At 39.3% G+C, this 26,027-nt stretch overlaps 1 protein-coding gene across 1 annotated transcript; it reads left to right on the top strand.

Annotated features, from left to right (window-relative positions):
- The first annotated feature begins 1,063 nt into the window (after nucleotides 1-1,063).
- On the top strand, nucleotides 1,064-26,027 carry MRPL22 (mitochondrial ribosomal protein L22). The gene is made up of 7 exons (XM_054567906.1): nucleotides 1,064-1,139; nucleotides 1,222-1,264; nucleotides 11,749-11,884; nucleotides 16,682-16,747; nucleotides 17,536-17,613; nucleotides 19,199-19,268; nucleotides 25,502-26,027. Exons 1-7 carry the CDS (start codon nucleotides 1,112-1,114, stop codon nucleotides 25,711-25,713), a joined length of 633 nt encoding a protein of 210 aa, XP_054423881.1. The 5' UTR covers nucleotides 1,064-1,111; the 3' UTR covers nucleotides 25,714-26,027.

The following is a 26,027-nucleotide window of genomic DNA, read 5'->3' as shown; positions in this document are numbered from 1 at the left end:
TTTGTCAAAGTGGCAAAAAATATAGTTTTTGGTGTGCCACAGCATTTTAGTAATTAGTTCGTGTGCCACAAGATGGAAAAGGTTGAAAGTCTCTGCTTTTAAGATTACAAGAAGCCAATTAACAAAAAGATAAAAGTTCAGATCAGAACTCCAAAAGGAAAGAGTTAGTGCGGTTGGGTGGAAATTCTGGCTGTGGGTTCTTGGTAACTCCAGAAGAATAGAGTGACTCAGTTTGATTGAGTGCGAACTCTGTGAAACTGTACGTAGTAAGTGCTGTGAAGGAATAAGGTGGAAGTTTCCTTTCAATTCAAACACTCTAAAATGCTCAGATTTCTGCACTTACACTCTCATACACCTGTAATGCTTGTTTGCATGGGTGTCTGGCACTCTTGCATGTGTGGCAGATGAGACCTGAGATATCTATCTTAATGTAGAGACTTCAAAGGTATGTATTCGGCTGTAGGTTGGGGCACTAACTTTGGAGGCATACAGCCCTAGATTGACTAACGGTTTCAACCTATCTGAAATTTTCGTTTGAAGAAGGATGATGATAATCCACACCTTGTTGGATCGCTGTAAGGAATACTGAGATTTAGAGAAACGCCTGCTGGACATATATGGTAACAAGTGCCAGATGATTATTAACTTTTATCTCTTGTAAATCAACCGGGAGATTAATGGGGATTAGGACCTCATACTTTATATTTGAACTGTTTGTTTTATAAAAGAGCTTTCCACATGATCTTTGGTGTTCTTAAAACAAAAGTGCTGTAGGGATAATTATTCTATTTTACTGGCTAGAAAACTGAGGCCCATCCAAGTTAGGTGGCTTTTTCACGGTCCCTGTTTTCCTAATCCTTTCAGACCATTTTGGATCCCTACGAATTTCCGGAATCTCGTAGTTTTCGGCCTTTGTTAAGTCATTCATTCCCAAGTTGGGTTGGGCAGACCACAACTGAAGTGCCGGCCCCGCGTGTTCGTGGTCTCCATGACAACACCGCAGGCGTGGGGACTACAGTGCTTTCCGCCGGGGAGAAAAGCGGGGAATTGCGCATGCGTCTCGTCCAGACCCTGATTGAGCTCGGAGGCTTCCGTAGAGGGTGGGAGAAAGATGGCGGCGGCCATTCTGGAACGGTTGGGTAAGGATTTCTTAGTGGTTCAGGAGCAGTAGAAAGGAGTGGAGGTGGGAGTCTGAGCTGACGGCTTGTGTTGCTCTTGCAGGTGCGTTATGGATGCAGCATCTGAGGGGGAAGCTGGCCTCGCGGTAAGTCGCCTTGGAGTTGCAGAAGGGCCCAAGGTTTCCTTACTAGTCGTGTCAGTCAATTACTAAGACCCTCTGCGCCGGACTCTGCTTTAGGTTCTGGGCTAGGGTGGAGACAGCCAGAGCCCGCTGTCACCCCATCATCCTTCCGCCTTACTTCATAGCCCTCAGGGCGTTAGAATTACCTTTTCCCCCAAGGGATATCGTAGATATGTTTTCAAAACAGGTTCTTCTGGTCTTTCTGAACACAGCTGGACTCTCCCAGCCCTGTCGCAGCGTCCAGCTTTCCTCGTTAGCCCTGTAGTTACTCGTTTGCACGAACAGAGACTGTGTTACAGACAGCCGCAGCTTACAACGTGCCTGGTATTGTGTTAATTGCTTTCTAAGCGTTATTCATTCTCATAACATCTTGTATAGTGTTCAAACCTCTGTACCCATTTTCAGACAAGGACCTTTGGAGCTCTCAAAAGTAAGATAACTTGCCTGAGGTCCCCCAGTTATAGGAAGTTTTGAAGCTTTATACTGTACTCTCCAGAGTGTTCTTTGACCTCAGGACAAAAGCATTGCTTCAGGTTAGGGAACGTAGTCGGGTCAGGACTGGCAAGAAGCCTTTCCCATTCCTTTCTTTCTGTCCTTTTGCACAACAGTGATCCACATTTGGAGGTTGATAACATGATTGTAAATTTTCTGGTCGGTGCTTTTCTTAGCCTTTATTTTGGTTTATACAGGCTTTGGAGACTGATAAGATGGGTTCAGATCTACTTTTTAACTGTGATTTGGGGAAAGTTACCCTCTCTAAGTTTCAGTTCTCATATGCTATAAGAGGATTAGTACCTACCAAAAGGGGGGTGGGGTGTGTGTGTGTGTGTGTGTGTGTGTGTGTGTTTAATGAGGATTAAATGAGATAGTGCATATGAAATGTTTGGTACAGTGCATGGCATGTAATAATCCCACACTCAATGCTAGCTGCCATTACTGTTTTTATCAGTATAAATGATCATTGAGCCCTTGCTAGTGTGGCTCAGTTGGTTGGAGTGTCGTCCTGCACACCAGAAAGTTGGGAGTTTGATTCCCAGTCAGACACATACCTTTTTTTTTTTTTTTAAATTAATTTATTTACTTTTTAAATACATTTGTCTCTGCCTTCCCCCCACCTCTTTCCCTTGCCCCCTCCCACCTTCCCTCCCTCAGCTCTTCCCCTTTGGTTTTGTCCATGAGTCCTTGCTATATGTTCCTTGACTTTCCCCTTCCCTTCCCTTTCCCTGCCCCCCCCTTCCCTCTTGTCTCTGTTGATTTCTTTTCCTTTCAGTGTTGCTGGTCATATTTTCCTTGCTTCTTTGCATTGTTGGTTAGGTTCCGCTTATAGGTGAGATCATATGGTATTTGTCTTTCGCCCCCTGGCTTATTTCGCTTAGCATGATGCTCTCCAGTTCCATCCATGCTGTCGCAAAGTTTAGTACTTCTTTTTTCTTTCTGCTGCGTAGTATTCCATTGTGTATATGTACCATAATTTTTTGATCCAGTCATCCACTGATGGGCATTTAGGTTGCTTCCAACACTTGGCTATTGTAAATTGTGCTGCTATGAACATTGGGGTGCACAGGTTCTTTTGTATTGGCGTTTTGGTGTTCTCAGGGTATAGTCCCAGCAGGGGAATCGCTGGATCAAAAGGCAGTTCCATTTTCAGCTTTCTGAGGAAATTCCACACTGCTTTCCATAGTGGCTGCACCAGTCTGCATTCCCACCAACAGTGGACTAGAGTTCCCTTTTCTCCACAGCCTCGCCAGCACCTGTTGTTTGTGGATCTGTTTGTGATGGCCATTCTGACCGGTGTGAGGTGATACCTCATGGTGGTTTTGATCTGCATTTCTCTGATGGCTAGTGATGCAGAGCATCCTTTCAAATGCCTCTGGGCCCTCTGTATCTCCTCCTTAGAAAAGCATCTGCCCAGGTCCTTTGCCCATTTTTTGATTGGATCGTTTGTCTTCTTGGAGTAAAGTCGAGTGAGTTCTTTGTATATCTTGGAGATCAAACCTCTATCTGATGTATCATTAGCGAATATATTTTCCCAAATGGTTGGCTCCCTTTTCATTTTGCTGATGTTTTCTTTAGCCGTGCAGAAGCTTCTTATTTTGATGAGGTCCCACTTGTTTATTCTTTCCTTTATGTCCCTTGCTTTAGGAGACATATCAGTGAAAAAATTGCTGCGTGGGATATCTGAGAGTTTCCTGCCAATGTTCTCCTCTAGGACTTTGATGGTGTTGCGACTTATATTTAAGTCTTTTATCCATCTTGAGTTTATTTTTGTGTATGGTGTCAGCTGATGATCCAATTTCAATTTTTTGCATGTAGCCATCCAGCTCTCCCAACACCATTTGTTGAAGAGGCTGTTATTGCCCCATTTTATGCTTCTGCCCCCTTTGTCAAATATTAGATGTCCATAGAGACCTGGGCTTATTTCTGGGCTTTCTGTTCTGTTCCACTGGTCTATGGGTCTGTTCTTGTGCCAGTACCAGATTGTTTTGAGTATAGTGGCTTTGTAGTAGAGTTTGATGTCCGGTATTGTGATCCCTCCTACTTTGTGTTTCTTTCTCAAAATTGCTGCTGCTATTCGAGGTCGTTTATGGTTCCATATAAATTTTTGAAATGTCTGTTCTATTTCTGTGAAATACGTCATTGGTATCTTAATAGGGATTGCGTTGAATGTATAAATTGCTTTTGGTAGTATGGACATTTTAAGGATATTAATTCTTCCAATCCATGTGCACGGTATATGCTTCCATTTATTTGTGTCTTCCTTAATTTCTTTTTTCAATGTTGCATAGTTTTCTGCATACAGGTCTTTTGTGTCTTTGGTTAAATTTATCCCTAGGTACTTTATCTTTTTTCGTGCTATATCGAATGGTATATTTTTCCTGATTTCTTCTTCTTCTATTGTATTGCTGGTGTACAGAAACGCCTTTGATTTCTGAATGTTGACTTTGTATCCTGCTGTTTTGCCAAATTCACTTATTAGGTTGAGGAGTTTTTTGGTAGAGTCTACAGGGTTCTCTATGTACACTGTCATGTCATCTGCAAACAATGATAGTTTTACTTCCTCCTTTCCTATTTGGATGCCTTTTATCTCTTTCTCTTGTCTGACCGCTGTGGCTAGGACTTCCAATACGATGTTGAAAAGAAGCGGTGAGAGCGGACATCCTTGTCGTGTTCCCGATCTTAGTGGGCAGACACATACCTTGATGGCAGTTTCCATCCCCAGTTGGGGCACGCGTGGGAGGCAGCCAATCAATGTGTCTCTCTCACATTGATGTCTGTCTGTCTGTCTGTCTCTCTCGCCTTCCACTTCCTCTCTCTCTAAAATCAATAAACATTTATTGAGTTCCCATTTTTTTTTTTTTTTAGCTCTGTCCTTGGTTCTTGGTTCAAGGGGCTGAAGAGGCTAATGAAGAAAATAGGGTGTACGGCCCTAAGGATTTGTCTACACTTTTCTACCTTAGGTTACCTTCCATCACTTCACCCCAGCCATGCTGATTAACTTACTTTCTTCTGCTTATGTTGTGTGTTTACTTGCCTCTTGGCTTTTCATGCTGTGCCCTCACTTCCCATCTATAAGAGCAGTCCTACTCATTATTTAAATCCCTGTTCAAATGCTCCACCTTCAGGAGGTTTTCTCAGGCCTCACTAAAAATGAAAGGAATTAATTTCTCCTTCCTTTTACCATGCGTGCCTTGAATAGTGGCTTCATGTGTGTGTGTCAGTGCCCTTGACTAGCTGTGAACCCTCAGTTCTTGTTTTTCTTTGTAGCTCCAGCATAGGACTTGAATAAAGTTTGCTAATGTTTATTGATTTAAATTGTCCTGCACTGATTTAAACTGGGAAGCTCTGAGCCAAGTAACTTAAGCAGTTTGGCTTCAGTTTTTTCATCTATGTCATACAAGATGGTTGGATTCTTCTAGATAATCTCTTAAGGCTCTTTGTAGTTCTGAAATATAATTTTATGAATCCCTATTCTGGACTTTCTAATAGGGAGATGATCACATGAAAACTAAGTAGAAAAGATATGAATAATGCTCATGATAACTGTAAAATCTTAGAGATCATCTAATTCCGTCATTGGAAACTAATCGCATAGGATGCTAGAAGAGAATAAAGTAGAAGTGGTCTTTGTAAAATGAGAGAGTGTGGTAGGGCCTGTAGCAGTTTAAATTTAGGGTGCATTCCTCATGTAAAGGTTTTGAATTGGGTTAAGAAAAATGCTGCTGACCATATAAAACTTTTCTGCAGGCTGTGTTTGGTAGCAGACTGACAGTTAACAACCTTTGAGTTCCAGGTCTCCTATTTTACCAACGGATGCATTTGAGAAATTTTGTGACTTACTAAAGGTTCCATAGTAAATACATGGCAAATCTAAGATCTAAACGAACAAGTTCTTTGGCTTTAAATTGTTCTGTCACACCATGGGCCCAGAACAGGTTTGTGAGAGTTCTTTGGGAAGAGGGGACCTAAGTTCAAATAGAGTGAAGAGTGCATTTCTATGATTTACAAATGAAGGGTTAGTGTAAAGGCACTTGCGACTGTGGTGTCTGTAGTTTAAAAATCTCCACAAGAAAAATCAAGTTGGAAGTGTCATGAATTAGCAGTGTTGTGGGGAAAGTACTACAGCCATGTGATACCCACACTCGAGTAGACGCTGGCTGCAGAAGCTAGAGGTGGTCTCTGCCAGGGACAAATATCCCTAAACATTTTGCTTAACGTCTCTGAGGCTCAGTGTCATCATCTCAGAAAGCGAGGAGGACATCTACGCTAGAGGGTGGCGGTGGGAGTTAGGAGAGAATTGGTAGTGAAGCATCTGGCACAGGGCCTGGCACTGTGGAGGCGGCGTGGCGGGGATGCCAGCGCCGTGACGATCTTTCCCCGGAATCACATTGTATTCTGGAACCAATCATTAGCCACCTGAAACTCTTAGATGAGGTTACATATTTTATCTATTGCCCCACATTTATACAAGAGTTGGCAAGAAGGTAAGAAACTGAAACATAAATGAGCCTTCTTTTTTATTTAGTTAAGTCACTCTTAAAAGACTTTTCCAAAGTAAAGGGTTTACCCTTTACTCCAGTTTTTATTCACCTTCAATATTCTGATTGCCATGACCAGCAAGATTTGACAACCACTTTGATTTGTGCTCTCTTAATTAAATCTTACGCTCCGATATGAGGGGTTGTGATTTATTGCTTTTTGAGACAGTGGCTCTTAAATTTGAGTCACAGATCCCTTTGAGAGTATGAGGAAAGCCACAAAGCATCTTCCCAGGAAAATGCATGGTACAATCATAGTTGTGTTGGTGATTTCATAATCCTCAATCTAGGAATCTCCCTGCACTGGCACATGGCAGCAAAACATAAGCATCTGTTTGTGATGGTACTGTAATGCTTGCCATACAGTGGGTACACACTAAGGATTAGTGCAGTACACAATGGAGTGTTATGGCAGTAGCTAGAGGACTTGGTGAGGGGAGGGCTGGTTTTAAGTTGGGAGATGTTGGAGTACATTTGTTGGCTGGTGGGCGTGATCCAATAAAGAGGAAAACATTGCTGATGGTGAGAGGGAACAGAGAACTACCAGAGCAATATCCTTGAGTAGGTGGGTGGGAATGGGATCTAGAGAGAAGGGATGAGAGTGGTCCTATCTGGGGCATAGACAGTTCATGCGTAATAATGAGGGAAGGTTGTAAGGAAGGACGGACCTGGATGCAGGTAGGTATATGGATTAGGTGGCTGTAGCTTGTTTGATTTTCTTAGCTAAATAACCATGGTTCTCAGTTGAGACTGAGGGTGAGGGAGGAGATAAGGGAGGTTCGACTAGGAAGAAGAGGTATGAGATTTGTTTGTGGGGCAAGAAGAGGAAATGGACCTGAGAAATATAATAGGAATGCCAGGCAGGCTTAAGGGTCCACTTGGGGTTTATGAATGAAAGTGTAAAGTTTAGCCATTTAGTTAACCTTGGCTTACGTAGTAAGAAAATCCGGCTGATTGACTACCCACATGTGTGTGACACACTAATGGGAACCTTTTGGAACAAGAGGCCTCATGCTTTCTGCTCTGCAAAAACTAGTGCTGTTTTTTGTTTGTTTCTTTTTGTTGTTGTTGTTACTGTCACTTTATCTAATAACTGGTGGCAGTTTTGCCACCCAGGGGACATGTGGCAGTGTCTGGAGACATTTTTGTTTTTTACAGCTGAGGCAGGCTTTGATCCTGGCATCTAACTGGTAGAGGTGAGGGGCGCTGCGAAACATCCTGCAAAGACTGGTCTGGCCCAGAGAGCCAGTGGGGGAGGGGTTGAGACACTGAGCATATCGTTGTCCAGCATTGCTGGAGTTGCGCTTTTGTTTGCAAAACTGTTTCCTTGTTTGATTGTCCTTGACTTTCACAAAGTAAGATTATATTGAGTTATGAGAATATACGTATCATGTCAGCCCTTTGGTTTTGATTTTAAATGAGGCAAGAGAGAGGCTCTTCTTTTATTCAGTCTCAAGTGTAGGATTAACTTAATGTTATCAGAAGTAAATTTGGAACAAAGAGTTTTTTTACGCTGATGAGTATAATAGCATGATATTCTCAAGACTGAGCCTGAGGCCAGTATTATCTTCCCGTGGAACTTGGATATACTTTGTTCTGAATTTGAAAATGAACTTTGAGGAATAGATAGGAAGTATTAGTTCTTTCTTTCAATTGTGACTTTGTATAAAGTTTCAGAGTATCTTATCTGAATTAACTCTTAATTCTAAAGTTTGGCTTATATCTACTCCCTATCCATGCCTACAGACTAGGAGTAGAATGCCATGAGTGACCCTTACACTTAGTCCTCAGGCATTGGAAGATAGGAGACACCGGAATAATGAGAGTGAGGAAATGCTTCACATGCTAGTTTCCGTCTGCCGCCTGCTCTCTGCGTGCGCTCTGGCGGTCCCGCCTTACTGTGGGCCACCTGTGCGTCTGTCCCAGGTACAAGTACTCTGGAAAGTCGGTTCACAGCTCTTTACCTTCACCCACTTTACTGAGATATAGTGAAGTTAACGGGATTTGAGATTCCTAGTAAATGAAAGGCTGTTGTTAGAGATGACACTTGAATTTCCAAATGGTAAAAATTGATCCTAGATTTCTTTCAGTGCTTCTTTTTTTAAAAAAAGATTTAACTTATTTTGATTCTTTAGAATACTAACAGCAAACTAGAGCTCTAGGCAGCCTTAAAATTTAATATTTGTTGGAAAACAATAGCAATAACCCATGCCATCATTTTTTTAATCCCACCAACTTCCTTTTCTTGAGTTTGTTTTCTCAAGGGACCCCTTCATAAGCCTTCTCACATAAAAAGGTGTCATAAAAGCCTCAAGTTTGGAATTAGTTTGGTTTTCAATTTTACCTTATGATTGCTTCATTTTATATTTTTAAATTTAGTGTTATTCTAAGAGCTGACCAGGAGAGGGCACATAAGAACTTTGTATTTAATATGCTTTAAAAAAAAAATTGCGTATTCTATTACAGTTGTCCCAGTTTTTTTCCCTTTTGCTCCCCTCCACCCACCCCACCCCTCTTTCTCACAGTCAATCCTCTGAATTAAGTAACCAGTTTGGAATAATAATTTAATTTGATTATGGTGGTTTTGTGTTTACTTGGTAATTCATTTTATGAACGATTGGAGCCCTGAAAGTGTTGAGGGTATTCCTGAGCTCTGCCATTATTCATTCAAAATGTGTTTAATTTATCAAGCATCATAATCAATTCATTGAATGTATTGAGGATTGAGTGCAAGACCTGCGCTAGATATGGGGGATTATGGTGTGTCTTATGTATATTTGGATTGGTGACAGAATTAGGTTTGGAGAGGCCCTAGAGATGATGTAGTCCAATTCCTCTTTCCGTAGATAAAGAAACTGAGTCCCAAAGAGGTAACAGACCTAGTGTATCCAAAGTTAATTACAGCTTTGTAAAAACATAAATGATCATGACTATAAACATGAGAAGATTTGAAATTGTGTAATGTAAAGTGTACAGGAATTTTTTTTTTTTTTTTTTTTTTTAAGAACAGGAGAGATTAACTGTTCAGAGGGCCTAATTTAAAATCAGTACTAGTGCCCTGGCCCATGTGGTTGAATTGCTTGGAGCATCATCCCATGCACCGAAAGGCTGGGGGTTAGGTTCCGGTCAGGGCATATTCCTAGGTTGCAGGTTTGGTCCCCACCTGGGGAGTGTATTGGAGGCAACCAATCATTGAGGTCCCTGTCTCATGTTGATGTTTCTCTCTCTCTCTTTCTTTGTCCCCCTCCCCACCTTCCACTCTCTCTAAAATCAGTAAACATTTTAAAAAAATAAATAAAATTAATACTAGTCGTCAGTGTTTATCATCTCCTAGACATTATAGGATATGGCACATTAATTATTCATGTACCCACAACAGAGTGAAGTAGGTTTTATTTTCCTCATTCTAAATATAATATGTAAAATGTATTGAGCCCTATTAAGTGTCAGGTTAAATATTTAACTTCCAGTATCGCATTTGAGCTTCTGAAGAAGGCTATAGAATGATTACTGTTATTGCTCCTTTTACTGTTGAGGGAACTGAGACCTAGAAAGTCATGTGACCTCCCCAAGGTCATTCAGTTAATAAATTAGAGTTAGAATTTAGACCCAGGTCTGCCTGGCTCCGTAGTCACTGCCCTCATCACCTGGCTTACAGTTTCACTCGGAAATCCTGTCCTCTAACATCATGTGTTCTAGGTTTGTGTTTTCCATTTAAAACATACGTACTTAAATGCGGATGGCAGAGGTACAGATTCTGTCAGGTACTTAGATGGCACTGATCTTAATGTTATGATGTAAAACGGTTATTTGAGGTAGAATAGGAGAAAGGAGCCACTAGGAGAATATTCGATTTTAAAAATTCTTTAGTCTCAATGGTTTGAGGGCTAAAAACAAAGGCGCTGCCACATATATCATCCAATTGCATCTATGCATCTATTGTGTGAGAACCTGCCAGTATATGATGACAACTTTGAATATGGAAGCCTGGGTTAAATATTTACTCATTATCCATATGCCAGATGTTGTTGTTGGTGCTGGAACATGGAATAGCATAAGATGCTCAAATATGTACCCTTAGTGTAGCGCTGACTGTACTGCAGCCAATTTATTACAGTACAGTAGCTCCGCTCAGTGCTGTATGGCTGGCAAGAACAAAGTACTGAGACAGTTGAGGGAATGGTTGTCTGGGAGAGGGACTAGGAGATGTTTCACACTGAGGTGACATTCAGGAGATAATGAGGGAGGAGAAAACAGTGTTAGCAAATGTGTAAAGGTATGAAAGTACCTGACTTATTCAGGGAACAAAGAATGTCTGTGTCTGGCCATAAAACGAATAAGCAGAAAGGTCTGGTTGGGGTTAGACTGTGAAAGGCCTTCTGTGGCTTGCTAAGCAGTCTGGATTCTATGTTATAGGTGGTAGAGAAACACTGAAGTTTGTTGCATTATGTGGGTATATCCAGACATATACAAAAACAGACAGCATGATGAACCCCCGTGAACCCATCACTCATCTTCAGCAATTCCTAACACACGCTCTTGTTTTATCTATAGTCCCTACTCTCCCCCATCATATCTTGAAACAAATCCCAGCCCCTGTATTACTTCATCCATAAATACTTCACTGCATGTTTCATTAAGAAGAATTAGGCGTCCATTTAACGTTCAGATTTCCCATGGTTAAGTAGCTGTCATACTTTTGAAATAATAGTCCACACGTTGAAATGAATTATTTCTCCTAAGTCTCATAATCTGTAGGTTCTTTGTTCAGCTCTCTTTTTCCCCCCCACTGATAGTTTATTTGTTGAAGAAAATGGGTTTTTTGTCCTGTAGAGTTTTGTAAATCTTGTATTTTGCTGAGTGCATTCTCCTGGGGTTTGATATGTTCCCCTGTTTCTGTATTTCCTGTATTGAATCTAGAGGCTTGATCAATTCTGGGTCAATATTTGTGGAAAGACTGTTTCATGGATGGTATGCTCTTCCATTGGGAGACATGTCATGCTAACTTTATCCATTAATTTCTTATGGATTATAAAATGATGCTCTTTGCCTTCTTACCCATCAAAGTTGAAGATATCCACATGTCAGGTCAGGGATCCATTATGTCTCCTTTAAATCTGCTTTAGAACTGGACTGACTTAAAATACAGTCAATATTTATTGGCTGGTGAGAGCAAGAGATCTTGGGTGAATATTTATTATTTGACATACACAAGTTCCTAACTTTTCACTCTTCTTAGCCTTTAATAAACTAGCTCTTTGTGCTATTTTATGTAAAAGCGGTCTCTGTTAGTGAATATATCTAGAATGTTTCCATTCCTGATCCTTAAGTAGTTTCCATCAAAATGAAGCTGATATAGTTCAGAAGATACTAAGCTCTGCAAAAAGATTCTAAGGTTCTGTTGTTTTACAGGCTTCTTCCATCTCAGAGTATTTTACCCCAGTCACACCTCCACACAAGTGCTTCTCTTGACACTTCTCGAAGATGGGAGAAAAAGAATAAAATTGTTTATCCTCCACAACTGCCTGGAGAACCTCGGAGACCAGCAGTAAGTTTGGGGTAGAACTAATTTCTAAATTAAAAAAAAATTTTTTTTCTTTTATTGATTCTAGAGACAGGGGAAGGGAGGGAGAAAGACAGGGAGAGAGACATCGTTTGGTTGCCTCCTTGCCTATGTCCCGACTGGGGACTGAACCTGCAACCCAGAAGCGCCCTGACTGAGAATTGAACCTGTGACCTTTTGCTTTGCAGGACAATGCCCCACCAACTGAGCCACCCTGGCCAGGGCTAATTTCTAAATTCTGATGGAGAATTCTTACTCTTGTATGGCTAGCAGTGATATATTATTCTATGTTAAGAAAAGAAAAAAATATACAGCAATTGGCATGATTCTTTAACTGATAAAGAAAATATACTAGATTTATCTCTTTGGAAGTTTAAAAAGATCGTATTTGTTTTATCTATTTATTTGCCTTACTTGACTTCCTGGATAGTGGCCTTATCTCTAAAACTAAGCTAATAGTTTGAGACTTACTGATTTTTGGTTCCAAGAGCCTTCCTAATGAAATTTTTTTTTAAGGTTTTATTTATCTATTTTTAGAGAAAGGGGAAGATAGGGAGAAAAAGAGGGAGAGAAACATCAGTGCATGAGAGAAGCATCAGTTGGTTGCCTCTTAAATGCCCCCAACTGGGGGCCTGGCCTGCAATCCAGGCATGATCCCTGACTGGAACTGAACCAGCGACCTTTTGGTTTGCAGGACGACTCCTAAACCACAGAGCCACACCAGTTAGGGCTTCCTAATGATTTCTTGATAATGGAGCATGAGGAGTTGGCAAGAATGACCTAAACCATTGGCCAATATTTAAATCATATGTGGTTTCCCAATATTTTATATTTGAATATAGAAACACCTGGTTGTTTTATAGTTCACAAACCTAAGGTTTGAATTTAATCAAGTTCTATCTTATTTTTATCTGCTCAGAATTCTTTTACTCTCTTCAATTGCTTGTGATTGCTCTTGTTTGAGATGTTACTAATTTCCAGCTTAATGTGAATTTGCTGTGGAATATATTTACATCTGATAAAAAGTTTAAGCAAGTAGTAATAGCATAAGATAGGAACATTTAAATCCTTCAGAAAAGAAACTGTGCTAAGTACTTTAGAAATAGAATTACTGTGATAATTGTATATAAATCACATAGTTCAGTACACATCTTCTGAAGGCCTTTGGGATTGAGGTCTTCTGGATAATCAGTCTAAGTATTTTCATTTGCTTAGTTTTTATATGAACTTGATAGCATAAGTTTTATTAAGATTCAATTGCTGTCTAGGTATTGGTCTGAATTAGTACAGTTTTATGTTTTATTTTTCTTTTTCCATTTAAGGGAGTTAATTTATTGATTTAAAGAGTTCCCACTTGATTGGGAAATAGGAGAAAGCGATGTTCATAGTGTAAACAAATACATTATTAATTTTTATATTTTATCATGCCATCATAACGTAAAGTTAGATTTGTAACAGGATCTGTACTATTAAGTACTGACTCCATTTTGTAATTAACCAAAATTTAGAAAATGTTATACATTTGCACAATTTATCATAAATAACATTTCCTATATTAATGAGCTTTATTCTTATGTGAGCTCTTTGAACTTAGATACTAATTGGAAGTAAAGAAATCATAATAGTATTTGTCAGGTCCAGAACCTAAGAGCAAAATTTTATATTTTGTATAAGGAGTCTTTTTTGGATATTAAAACAAATGTGCTGCAGGATACATTCCAAATGTCAATATTAAAATAGTTAACAGTAGGTCATTTACTTAACATCAGCGAATGAAGAACAATGTCGGTCCAGTCATTTGTTATGTACTGTATTTCCTGAAACTATTTTGATTAACTTTTTGTATCATTTATACTTATTATTATATAAGTGGCTATGTGAAGATGTTTGGCTTGATCTTATATAGGCATATTGAGAAACCTAATTTAATTTTCTATTTTGCACAGATTTTGTATTAGTGAGTAACCCTTTTGGGGACTTTTGGAAGATATCTTAATATTTTCTGACTTTATACATACAGTATTTGGTAAATTGACTGACATATCACTAATACCGATTATGACTAAAATATTAATGCTCTTGATAAATATCCACCTTATTAATAGAAAATAATTCGTTCATCTAGCCACATAGGTCACTCACTGGGCCAGCATGTGCAGCGCCCCTTAGATTGTTAGCTGCAAACATTTTTAGAGCTGGCTTTATCTCTAACCCAACAGAGGGCCAGACCGTGTTTCCCATTCTACCTCATTCTGAAATTCAGCATCAATATATGTAGTTAAACCAATAGTAGTGGGTGGGCATTGAGTGTATCCTAGGGCAGAAAGTTAAAGTGGATGTCACCGATTTCGGTACGTTTTAGTCCACCCCTGTTAGTTTCAGGGCTACCTTGTCTAATTTAGCATGACAGGGGGAGACAGGGGGAGAAAATGTATAGTTTCCTGTGTGGACTTATTTTACCTGTGGTTTCATCATGGTAAAGAAAATAAGACAGAGAAATTAATGCAGTTTCTTTGTAAATAGTCATACTTTGTTAATTTGGGCTTGAGTTTACTTTTGCAATATCTTTGGGAAAAAGGCTATGTTAAATAAATTAAAAGTGTAGTGAGACTATAGTGTGAAGCAAAAGTAGGTTTATAGTTGAGTATGTGAAACAGTTTATTCTTGTATTATTATTTCTTCTTGTATTATTTTCCATACAAACTATAAACCTACTTTTGCCCTACTTTTGAGTAACTATTTCTGTAAGAGCCATACTTTTAATTCATGGATTAATTAAAATATAAAAAGCCATTCTTGTACATTACTAATATGGATTCCCATAAAGCTCTTGCAGGGACTTTATTAGATGACACTTTTTTTTTTTGTCATTTGAGTTATTATACGCATTTAAAAATAAATTAACTTCTTTAGAAGTTCCTGGCCTTGATGTTTCATAATTTAGACTTCTAACTTCATTGGATAACTATTTTGTGCATTATATCCTAACTTTCCCTCATTTACCACATAGATTAGTTAATATCAGTGATAGTTAAGCGGGCCATCCGACCTCCAACTTTGCCACGTTATTTGCCGTGCTAGGCTTATTTACTGAGACTTTGGTTTTTCTTCAGAAAGTATCCTTAGGCATTGTACCTGCCTAAAGTAAATGTTGAGCTTTTTAGTTTTAGAAGAGGATGATTGAATAATTGTCCTTTTTCGTAAACTCTTGATTCCCTTTTCTCCCATGCTCTTGCTAGGATTACAGTATCTTTTTAACAAAATTTGAAGATAATCATATACAATTCGGGTTTAAAGATAGCCCACCATGGGATACCAAGACTTGAAAGGTTTTTATATAAAAGATTTTTTTGAGTGTATTAATTTTTGCAGATTAATATTATCAGTCATGACAGTTCTACTTTCCTCTCCCGTGCTCCCCAGGACGCTTTAGTGCTGAAAATGTAATTAGGGTATTGCCACAGTTTTCAGCCTGTCAGCTTCTATTGCAACTCAAATGAAAGCTGCTGCAGATTAAAAGGTGGCCACTTGAGAAAACTGCTGTTTCTAAGCCATTTGAAAATTTCCTGCAGGAGTCAGAATGTTAGGAAATTCTGAGGTGTCCTTGCTATTGCTTGCCTTGACAAATGCTTCCTAATTTTTTAAAAGTGGTAGTATGTAGTTCCTGGTTTATATGTTTCATAATTTAGACCTACTTTTACTTCATTTGAATAACAATTTTGCACATTATATCCTAACTTAACTTTACCTCATTTATTGTAGGTTATTTAATAGCGTGTAGTAGTGGAAAGAATGTTGGTTTTAGAGTCAGAAGGGGACCTTGAAGATATATGTGCCAGATGTGGCAGGAGCTTCACCTACTTCCCTGGACGGCACTGTTGCTTCTGTTACAGCTTGGTCTCTCACAAGCTTTGCAGTCTTGGACAAGTCACCTGGCTTCTCTGACTTTCACTTTGTAAAAGGATTATGAAATGTTTCCTTTCCCAACTCAATGTGTCGTATCAAATGAAGCAATGGGCTTGATAATCCTTTGTGAACTAACTATACATTGTTTAATGGGTGGTTGATTAAAGAAAAATTAAATTGGAAATACCTACCACTGTAAATAGAAGGTAGCAAAAGCTAACATTTATTAAGATTTTACAGTGTGCTAGGCAATGTGAAGTGCTTTTTTAACATAGGTTATTTTATTTAAGCCTTATAGTTTTATGAGGTAGATACTGTTACCTTCATTTTAAAGAAGAAATTTAGGCAGAGAGAGGTTAAGTAGCTTGGGCTCTGTAGTTAGTAAAGAGTAGAGTGACCGTTCCAACCCAGGTAGTCTGGTGCTAGTACCTATGCTCTTGACCAAATGCCTAGAATACCGGCTTTCCTATAAACACAGTTATTTTCTCCATTTCACAGTTGTTCTCTTCACTAACAGGAAACTCTTTATCTCTTGTACCTTTACTTTTGTTCTTTTCACCAGCTAGATGTTTTTAAAAATACTTTCACTTAAAGCTTTTACTATTTCTCTTGATACAAATATAGCAAATGTTGACACAAACTAGCCATTTTATAGTTTCTATTTTTCTCTTAGTAATTTTTTTTTTTTGGTCATAGTGAGACTTTGGAAAATGTATAACTTTGTTTAGGGAAGAGAAATCTGAAATGCTTAATAATGTTTTTATTTCTTCTGGCAGCATTTTTGTTGGGCATAGAAAGTCAAAACTTTAGTAACAGCATGTTACTGTTCTGTTGGTATAAATTTACTGAAGTTTGTTGTTTTTTTTCCCCCGTCAGGAAATCTACCATTGTCGAAGACAAATAAAGTACAGCAAAGACAAGATGTGGTATTTGGCAAAATTGGTGAGCTAAAGTGACTATTACCGTGTAATACTTAGGAAGAGAAGCTAAGCTATGACTTTTCCCCTAGGATTTGAAAAATCAAAAAAATTTGCCCCAATTTCTCTAAAAAGTCAGGAGTATAATTACATGTTCAGACAATTGGTAGCTAATCTAAAGGTGATTGCCTAGAGATGAGTAATTTTGCTTAATTTTTACCTTTCTTGTGAGAAACTACCTCACATTGGATACATAGGTATTTAGAACAAAGGCATCAGGAATCTGGCACTAACCAGAGAATCCAGAAGGCAAGGTAACTCACCTGTAAAAATTGATTCAACCTGTTTCAAAACCGTTACTAAGATTTTTTTTTTTTTAAATGAAATTTAGGGATGAGAGGAGGCAAGCACAGCAAACATGCATGGATGTATTTATCCTGTAGGAGAAAGAGCTGCCTTTAGTGCCCCGGCTGCTCCTTGCCACCTGTGATTGCTCTCTGTCATGTCTGCTCTCTTTTTTAATATCATTGAACTACTTACTAACAGTCTAGGTTTTATGGGGAACATGTTTAAATTTGATGATGGCTTAAAGAGGGTGGCATCACTTCTCAAACTTTTCCTCTGCCTGCATTTAATTAACTATTTTAATTTAAATTATTTTCCCCTGGTTTCATTGAGATGTAATTGACTTATAACTACTTAGTTATTTTTAGAAGTTATTTAGATTACATAAGGCCTTTGCTTTTCATTGAAAGAGAATGGTGACTTTGTAAACTAGTTTATTTTCTCTTGTCTTTCACCCTTTAATTCTAGATTCGAGGAATGTCTATTGACCAGGCTTTGGCTCAATTGGAATTCAGTGACAAAAAAGGAGCCCAAATAATTAAAGAGGTAAATTAAGATTTGGGGCAAGGGGTGCATAGCTGGCTTGCAGGTGTTAAGCTTGGCCTAAATTCTGAGTTTCCTGGTGTTAATGCATAGGTTATATAATACAAATTGAGGGCACTCATTTTCATTAATGTCCTTGTACCTTTGGGATGTTGTGTGCTTTAAGCATTTTTTCCTGAAATGCTTTTATTTGTATAAGACATTTTATATTTGAAGTGATAGTGATAAATTTTATTTTTAATGGTTTGGAGCTTGATATATTATTTATTTATATATAAAAAACATTTTATTTATTTATTTTTAGAGAGAGGGGAAGGGAAGGAGAAAGAGAGGGAGAGAAAAATTGCTGTTTAGAGAGAAATATCGATTGGTTGCCTCTTGCACACCCCTACCTGGGGACCTGCCCTGCAACCCAGCATGTGTCCTGATGGGGAATCAAACCTGTAACCTCTCACATTGTGGGATTACACTCAACCAACTGAGCCACGTTGGTCAGACTGATACATTTTTTAGAAGACTTTTTTTTTGGCAAGGGGGTCAATTCCACAACTGAGAGTTTATGATTTTGTAAACAAGTTGAGTGGAAAGAGCATGAGACTGGGACTCCAGAAACTTGGGGTCTGGTCCTTTCTCTGATATTTCTGTTATGACCATTGGCAAGGCACTTAATCTGTCTGGTCCCATTTTTTTTTTAAATTTGTAAACCAGGTGGTTTTGGATTTAATGATCTTTAACGACCCAGCTCCAAACGTAGCTGATTCACTGTGTATAAATGTGCTGACGGTAACTGCGCTAGCTGTTGTTTCAAAATGCTGGGTTGAAGACATCTAGGATATCAGCAGTATATATTGTACCTCAGTTAAAACTCTCACCTAAAGTCAGATCTTATCTTTTCAGTTTAGTGGGTGAATAGTTGAGATTGATCGATTTAGACTTCTAAGACGTTCCATTGTAATGACTATATTTAGTTCAATTCAGAATGCGATTATTAAGCATCTGTTGTGTACCCAGCCTTGTTCTATGTTTTTTTACCTTTAAAGGAGTGAAGGATCTGGCTTCTGTTATTCCTGACAACAGTTGTCCTGTTTTTAAAAATGTGCTCTGGAGGAAGTTGACTTCATTCAAAATATGTATGGAGTTTAAATCTAATAATTCTTAAATGAAATTTTTAAGTATTTTGTCCTCTTGCCTGATGTTGTTAAGGGTTATGGTGGATTGAAATTTAAGTATTTTCAATAAGACTTAGTTCTTGAGCTTCTTGAACTTTTTGGTAAGTCTTAGGCTCCAAGACATAATAATCTTCATCACTGAGGCAGCTGCTGCAAGGACCGCTCTCTCCTCCTTCCCGGCACATGTTCCACTTAAGGCTTAGCTGGATGGGCTGTTTTCCTTCCATTTGCAATTGTCTGAAGAGGCAGGCTTATGTATCCATTTTCTTAGTACCATTTGATATTCTCTTTTTAAAATTGACTATAAAATGGAGGCATGTGATTAGCAGTCATACAGAGATAGCAACAAGAAATGAGAAATTTAATTCCATTTTAGTTTAGGGTCAGCCATATGAATGCCTTTCTTTTCCTTGTTTAAGATTCTTTTAGAAGCACAAGAGATGGCAGTGAGAGACCACAATGTGGAATTCAGATCCAATTTATACATAGGTAAGATCTTTAAACTTTTTAGTATTGGAAAATTTCCCCCAATAGAGATGCCAAGTTCTTTACCTAACAACAGTTTTTGATATCTGATTACTTAGGACTGGGTTTGCCAGAGAAAATTGCTAGGAATAGCTTGTTCTTCAGCTTTCAGCATGCTAATATTAATCTGTTGTAAATGGTAATAACCTTACTGCTTTATTGTTACCTGTTCTCTAATGAAACTGAGGCTATGAAACCTACCGCCAATAATTATTAAGTAATGGATACCAACCAGGATGGTACAACGAGTGGTCCTTTAATCATAATAATGCTAAGAAAGAACATAACTGATTTTGTTTTTAATGAATCGTTTGTCAACCTGAAGGAGGTAAATAAAAGGGTCATAGGTGGACTTAAAAAAAATCCCTATTTATAATATGTCAAGCCAGGTGACTAATCTACAAAGGAGTCCTGTAAATTAACCTTCCAGTTACCAAAATGGAAAACCTGTTGAACTGTAAACAACAAGGGGCCTTGGAAGATGCAGATGACCCAGATGCATTTGTTTCCCTTTGGTATTACATCCTGAAGCATCATCTCTGGTTTTGTGTGCTTGTTCCACATCGAATTAAACTCATGTAGTAAAATGCTTTGGGAAGCATTTGTGCAGAATGTACAGGGTTTTTTGTAGCATACCTTCACACAGCTCTTTTTCCAGAAAGAGATCGGTGTTTATTACAAAGCTCTCTTGCCCCCTCTCAGCTTCACAGTAAAGTGCAGCAGTAGTTGAAGTTAATGTTTTTCTCTCACTTCAGCAGCAATTACTCCTAACCTCAGCAGTTTTGTAATCAAACAAAGATGTTGATGTCGAAGCAAAATTTTTTCCGTCTGCCAACCGTACATAAAGAAGGATTATTTTATCTAAGATATTTTAAATTCAAGATATGGGGAACTACACTCTTCAAATAGAGGAAAAAAGTTATCATTATGTGCAAAATTAGTTGTACCTTATAATTTTTCAACAATCAGAGTAAAAAAAAAAATCTAAATTCTACATGTCAAATAACCGCTGTCCTAGTGGAGGTACTTATTCCGGTTCAATTGAAATCTTACCGTAGCCCACCCGGAATTGATGCTGCAACCACAGCAACTTCTGAAATTCAAATGAGTTAAGATTTTTCAATTGAAATATCTTATTTTAAAGCTGAAACTTGTATAACTACATATTTTCTGATACATGCATAGATGCAGAAGGAAATCAACATGGCAACTCAGAAGATACAGGGCCACAGTAGTTAACCATGAGCATTTTCCTCTGGGAGCAGCATTAATAAATAGTGCTGGGAGAACCCAGGATTATTGGAAGAGACAAAGTGGATGGAGAGCAAGACCATTTACTTAAAACCTCTTGGTGACCTTTCCTGCACTGTGGCTGAATAACAAATCAAATTTAATTAATTTTATTCCATTTCTTAGGAATGTGTGGGCTTCTTAGCTGATAGACAATACTTTGTAATAGAATTCAGATACAAATGAAATAGAATTTGTCTTTACGTCTATTTTAATAATTGTAGTAGAGGGAGATAAGGTGAGAAGCTTAATCCTTTCCCCCTAAATGAATGAGCAAAGTCCATTGTTGCCATTAAGCAATAAGTAAGCTTAACCAATCCTACGTGAATAGGTGTTTAATTCATTGGTTTCCTTATGCACGTTTCTGCTGAAAAATCTCTCCCCACTTGCACCCTCTTTTCATGCATTTCTGTGTAAAAATCTCTCTCTCTCTCTCTTTTTTTAAGGTTTTCTTATGTATTTTTAGAGAGCAGGATAGGGAGGGAGAAAGGGAAAGAAACACCAACTGGTTGCCTCTTGCATGCCCCCAGCTGGGGGCCTGGCCTGCAACCCAGGCACGTGCCCTGACTGGAAGTCCAATCAGCAACCTTTTCCATTTGTAGGCTGATGCGCAATCCACTGAGCCACACCAACCAGGGCAAAAATCTTTTTTATTAAGTAGAGCAGGTAGTTTGGATTTGTCTTATGATTTGAAAAAACTCATTTGCTAAGTATTTTATTACCTAATTTCATTACTAAGTATTTTATTACCTAATTTCATTATGAATGAAAAAAAGAAGAATACGCTCAGGAAGATCAAGTATTTTACTATGACATATCAGACATTTTATCCTTGTATTTGCCAAGCTTCCCCACTAAGAATCATTTGAGGTTCTTACAAAAAATACAAATTCCAGGGCCTCCCCCCAGACTGACTGAATCTGAAACCTTAGGGAGAGGCCTGAAAAGTACCCTAGTGATTGTTACCTATAAAATGTAGGTAACTGATTTGTTGTGTTCTTGGAAAAGGCCTAGACATTTTATTGCATAAACTTCTTTTAAGATTTTAAAAGACTGGCTGCTTGTTGGCTACTGCTGCTTTTCAGCATTGGCTGTTTCCGTCACCTGAAATAAGTAAGCACAGGTATTTTAAAGGAATTGCTATTTGGTAGCATATGTTCTCATTACACAGCAGTTCCTTCAGATGCCTGTCATCAGTCTAAAGCTAATACCTGGTGTTGCATGACCACAGACTTTGAAAGTTCATTCCCCTTTCACACTTCTAATGATGACTAATGACACTGTGAATAGCCTTAACAAGTGGACATGGACTAATAAAATGTCACTGCTTAGTGATTCATGGCATCTAAAGTGACTCACTAGAGAAAGTGATCGACTGACTTTGTAAATTAGTCCTCTGGGCTAAGAGTGATGAGGTGGGGATGTGAGGGTTACTAACATTAAAACGTCGAGGTTCTCATGTAACTAAATACTAGTAATAGGAAATACTGACATTATTTTAAATACACAGTTCCTATTGGGCACTACCTTTAGAAGGTGGTTCTCATTTTTGAGATGTCTTAATGTTTCTTTCATTGAAAAAGTTTTTGAGTACCTTCCATATGTGCCCAGTTAGGTGATGGTATGTCTTTTATTTCAAACATTTAGCACACGTTGTTTTGTTCTTTGGCTGTAGTAACCTTTTGGAGGGATATGTGAATTATTCTTCTGAGTTGGAATAAAGCTATGTACATTCTTAGTATTATATTTTCCTGGAAAACTTTGAAACTTATTTTAGAATTTGAGCAAACTTAACCAGCGATGTCTGTATTGAAAATATGATATTTATGAGCAGAGGGTGTATTTTAAAATCATCTCTGTCCTTTGTGGAGTCCGGACTTCTGGGGCAATACAAAAGGAGTAAAAGTTTGGTGGAAGAGGGGGAAACATGAACACTTACATATGGCAGCCATATGGTTTGGGACCAAAAGGAGTAATATAGATAAATGGGATTGGAGTAGAGAAGAGGTGGTCAGTATGGACTAGAAAAATTTGACTTTTGGAAGAGAGGCTTTGGGGGACCTGAAAGAGTGTGCAGGAGAAAAGATGACTGTCAAGATGAGGCAACCACACGAGCCAAGGCCTGTGGGTTGGAGTGAGCAGTAGTTGGGTGGTTTGATGAGCAGAACAGTGTGAAGGAAGTAGAGGGCTGGCCCAGAGCAGATGGAATTGAAAGGGTGGACTGGGCCTAGGTGCCAGAGGGGTGAGCGGGGCAGGCTTGGCATTTGGTTAAAACTGTGTTCAGTGAGAACCACAGGTGTTTTTGTTTAAGAGCTTTATGTTAGGCAATGTTCTAAGACTATTAACTGTAAGCAGTGGTTTTGAGGTTGTGCCGTACAGCCTTCAGGGGCGGGGCCCGGTTCACACAGAAGGGCTCCTTGATATCTGGGTCACTACAGAGTCCTTGGAGCCCAGGATAGAGCCTGGCCCCCAGTAGGAGCTCAGAAATATTTGCCAGGTAAATGAATGGCACGGTTTTGGACCTCTCCCCACCCATGTTTCAGTTGCAACAGGCCCACCTGACAGTGGGCTTCTATATCTTGTTTCATTTTAACTGAAGTTGTTCCATACAAATGCACTTTGAAACCCCTAACATGCAGAAGTAGTGGAGGAGGGACTTGAGGAGGGGAGTTTGGCAGCCAATTTGGAATCTATATTCTAGGTCCTGATTTCATTCAGACCACAGAGAGACTGCGTTGTGTATTCACATTAGAGTGTGGTACAGCATCCCAGTGTTTCAGAAGAATTTATGTTTCGTTTTGACATTAAAAAAAAAAATGATGGCACTATGTGCCATAAAGATAGGCAGATGATATTTTACGGCCCGAGGATGAAATCATGACTGGCATTTAGCAGGTAATGAGCACCTCCTCTTAGGCAGGTGTTGAGGGGAGGATGGAAGGAAAACAGTAGTTACCTTAGGCCTGACGGTGGTGATCGTTGGGTTTGAAATGCCATGCAGCGCTGCACGTTGGCTGGCTTTGAAACTTCTTTCACCAGAGTAGTGTTCCTTATCTTGAAGCATTTGGAAATCGGTGATCAAATCGAGTAGAGTAGCAATTTTGGATAGAGGCAGCCATCAGTTTTGTGAAATGCTTTGTAAACATTTTCCACACTCTTTCCAGCCTCACTGACTCATTTGTAGGTTTCCGCCTGACAGGTGGGTCCCGGGAACCTCTGACACTTCATTGTAAAGTGATTTGTGTAATGCTGCTTTCTCTTTGGAAATTCTTCTAAAAACATTTTTATTGAGGTATAATTGGCATACAACATTATATTAGTTTCAGTTGTACAACATAATTCAGTATTTGTATATATGTTGAAATGATCACCACAGTAAGTCTAGTTAACATCCGACCCTGTACCTAGATACAATTCTTATTTGCATATGGTGAGAACTTTGCAGATCTGCTCACTTGGTAGCTTTGAAATACATAATACAGTATTATTAACTTGGCCGTGCTGTGCCTTACATCCCCACGACTTATCTTTTCCATAACTAGGAGCTTGCACCTGTTGACCACCTTGGAAATTCTTAAACTCCTTTCTTTAGTGCCCTGCAGATGTGGCTTTCCTTATCGCCCAGAGGCCCCAGGCAGTTTTCTCAGTCCTGTTATCCTCAGCGTTCTCCTGGGCAAAGCGAGGCTGTTCCCGCTGAGACACATTTTACGGGAGGAGGGACGTAGAGGGCTGTCTCGTGTGTACTTGGATGTAGTCCTCGTACTTATAAAGTGATGTCACAGTAAGAATACACAAATGGAGGGTATTGAAGGGCAGTAATTTGATATGTAGTCTATATCAAAATCTATAGATTTTGCCTTTTAAAAGGCTTATTAAATTAACTAAAGAAGTGAATATCAATAAATTTAGAAAATAGCAAAAGGTGATGGCTACTCAGAGTTACTGTAGTGGACAGAGTCCTTCTTCTGTACTATTTAAAAGATTTCTTCGAGTTTTACTGGGTCACACTCTGACATGCAGAATGGGGAGTGGGAGGTGAGATGCTGGAGTCCCTAAAACTGGCTGGGAATCAGAAGGGGGCGGGGGCGGGGGTGTTGGTGTTCACTCAGGATGTAATTTCTCAAATGTGCTAAATCAGAACTTCCAGGGATGGGGTATCAGCATCCGCATCTCAGATGTGTTCCCTCGGTTAGTCTGATGTAGCTGGCTCAGGGACCGGCATTGGTGGACCATTGGTTCCAGGGGCTTCTCATCACAATTAGAATAAAATTGAAACTCCTTACTTCGTTCTACAGGGCTCCATGTAACCTTGCCTTCATTTCTCATCTCTTTCCCTCGTTTGTACCATTCTTTGCCTTGCCCACTGTGCCTCAACAGGCTGGCCTTCTTTCTGTTCCTAAGACAAGCCAAGCACATTCCTACCACTGGGCTTTGGTGCTTGCTGTTCTTGTTTTCTCTGCCCAGACAGCTTGCCCCTAGATCTTTTCATGGATGATTCAATCTGGTCTTAGCTCCAATGTGTCCTCCTTGATGATGCCCCTTGTCACTCCCCCATTCTGAAATTGTCTCCCTACACCCCATCAGTCTGCGTCACACTTTTATTTTAGTCATTGTCCCTGTCACTGACTGAAATGATCATGTTTCTCTTCTGTGTACTCTGCAATGTGTATGGCGTGGAGTCAGGTCCGTGCTAGTCTTGTTCACTCTTGTTTCTCCAGCATCTAGAATAGAGCCTGGTCTGCAGTAAGCGCTCAGGAGACACTTGTTTTGAGAGAGGCCTGCTCCAGCCAGCCAGGAGGCTCGTGTGGTCTTAGAACCAGTCAGGGAGAGCACAGTGCGCTGAACTGATCGAGCCAGTCTTGTGAGTACAGTAGTTTCCTACAATTCTCTTTTTCTTCCCTGTCTAGCTGAATCCACCTCAGGGCGAGGCCAGTACCTGAAACGCATTCGATACCACGGCAGAGGTCGCTTTGGGATCATGGAGAAGGTTTACTGCCATTATTTTGTGAAGTTGGTGGAAGGCCGTCCACCTCCCTGCGAGGCACCAAAGACAGCAGCCACCCACGCCAAAGAATACATCCAGGAGCTTCGAAACCGGACCATCATCCACACTCTGTGATGGGGGATCTCAGACTCCACAGTGTACATAGTTTGCCATTTATTTCCTAAAAACAAACAATAATTAAAGATGAATGTTTTTATGACTTGTCATTGAATTATTGAAATACGAAGTACAACTGATAGTTTTTCTATAAGGTTGCCCATCGCTCTGAGCCTCTGGGAATGTTTTGTGCATTTCCAATTTGGAAGGGCAAATCGGCTTTAAATATAGTAAGACACTATAATTCACTAGGCTTTTTTGAGTACCTTTTGAAGGAAATGTTAACTTTTCCACTAGCGTCCTGCAGATGGAAGTTTCGATACTGGACGTGA

The sequence above is a fragment of the Pteronotus mesoamericanus genome, unplaced genomic scaffold (genome assembly GCF_021234165.1).
Source record: "Pteronotus mesoamericanus isolate MK-2021 breed Mesoamerican mustached bat unplaced genomic scaffold, CSHL_Meso_final contig_2, whole genome shotgun sequence".
NCBI classification, from domain to species: domain Eukaryota; kingdom Metazoa; phylum Chordata; class Mammalia; order Chiroptera; family Mormoopidae; genus Pteronotus; species Pteronotus mesoamericanus.
This window is presented reverse-complemented; position numbering and strand designations above follow the sequence as displayed.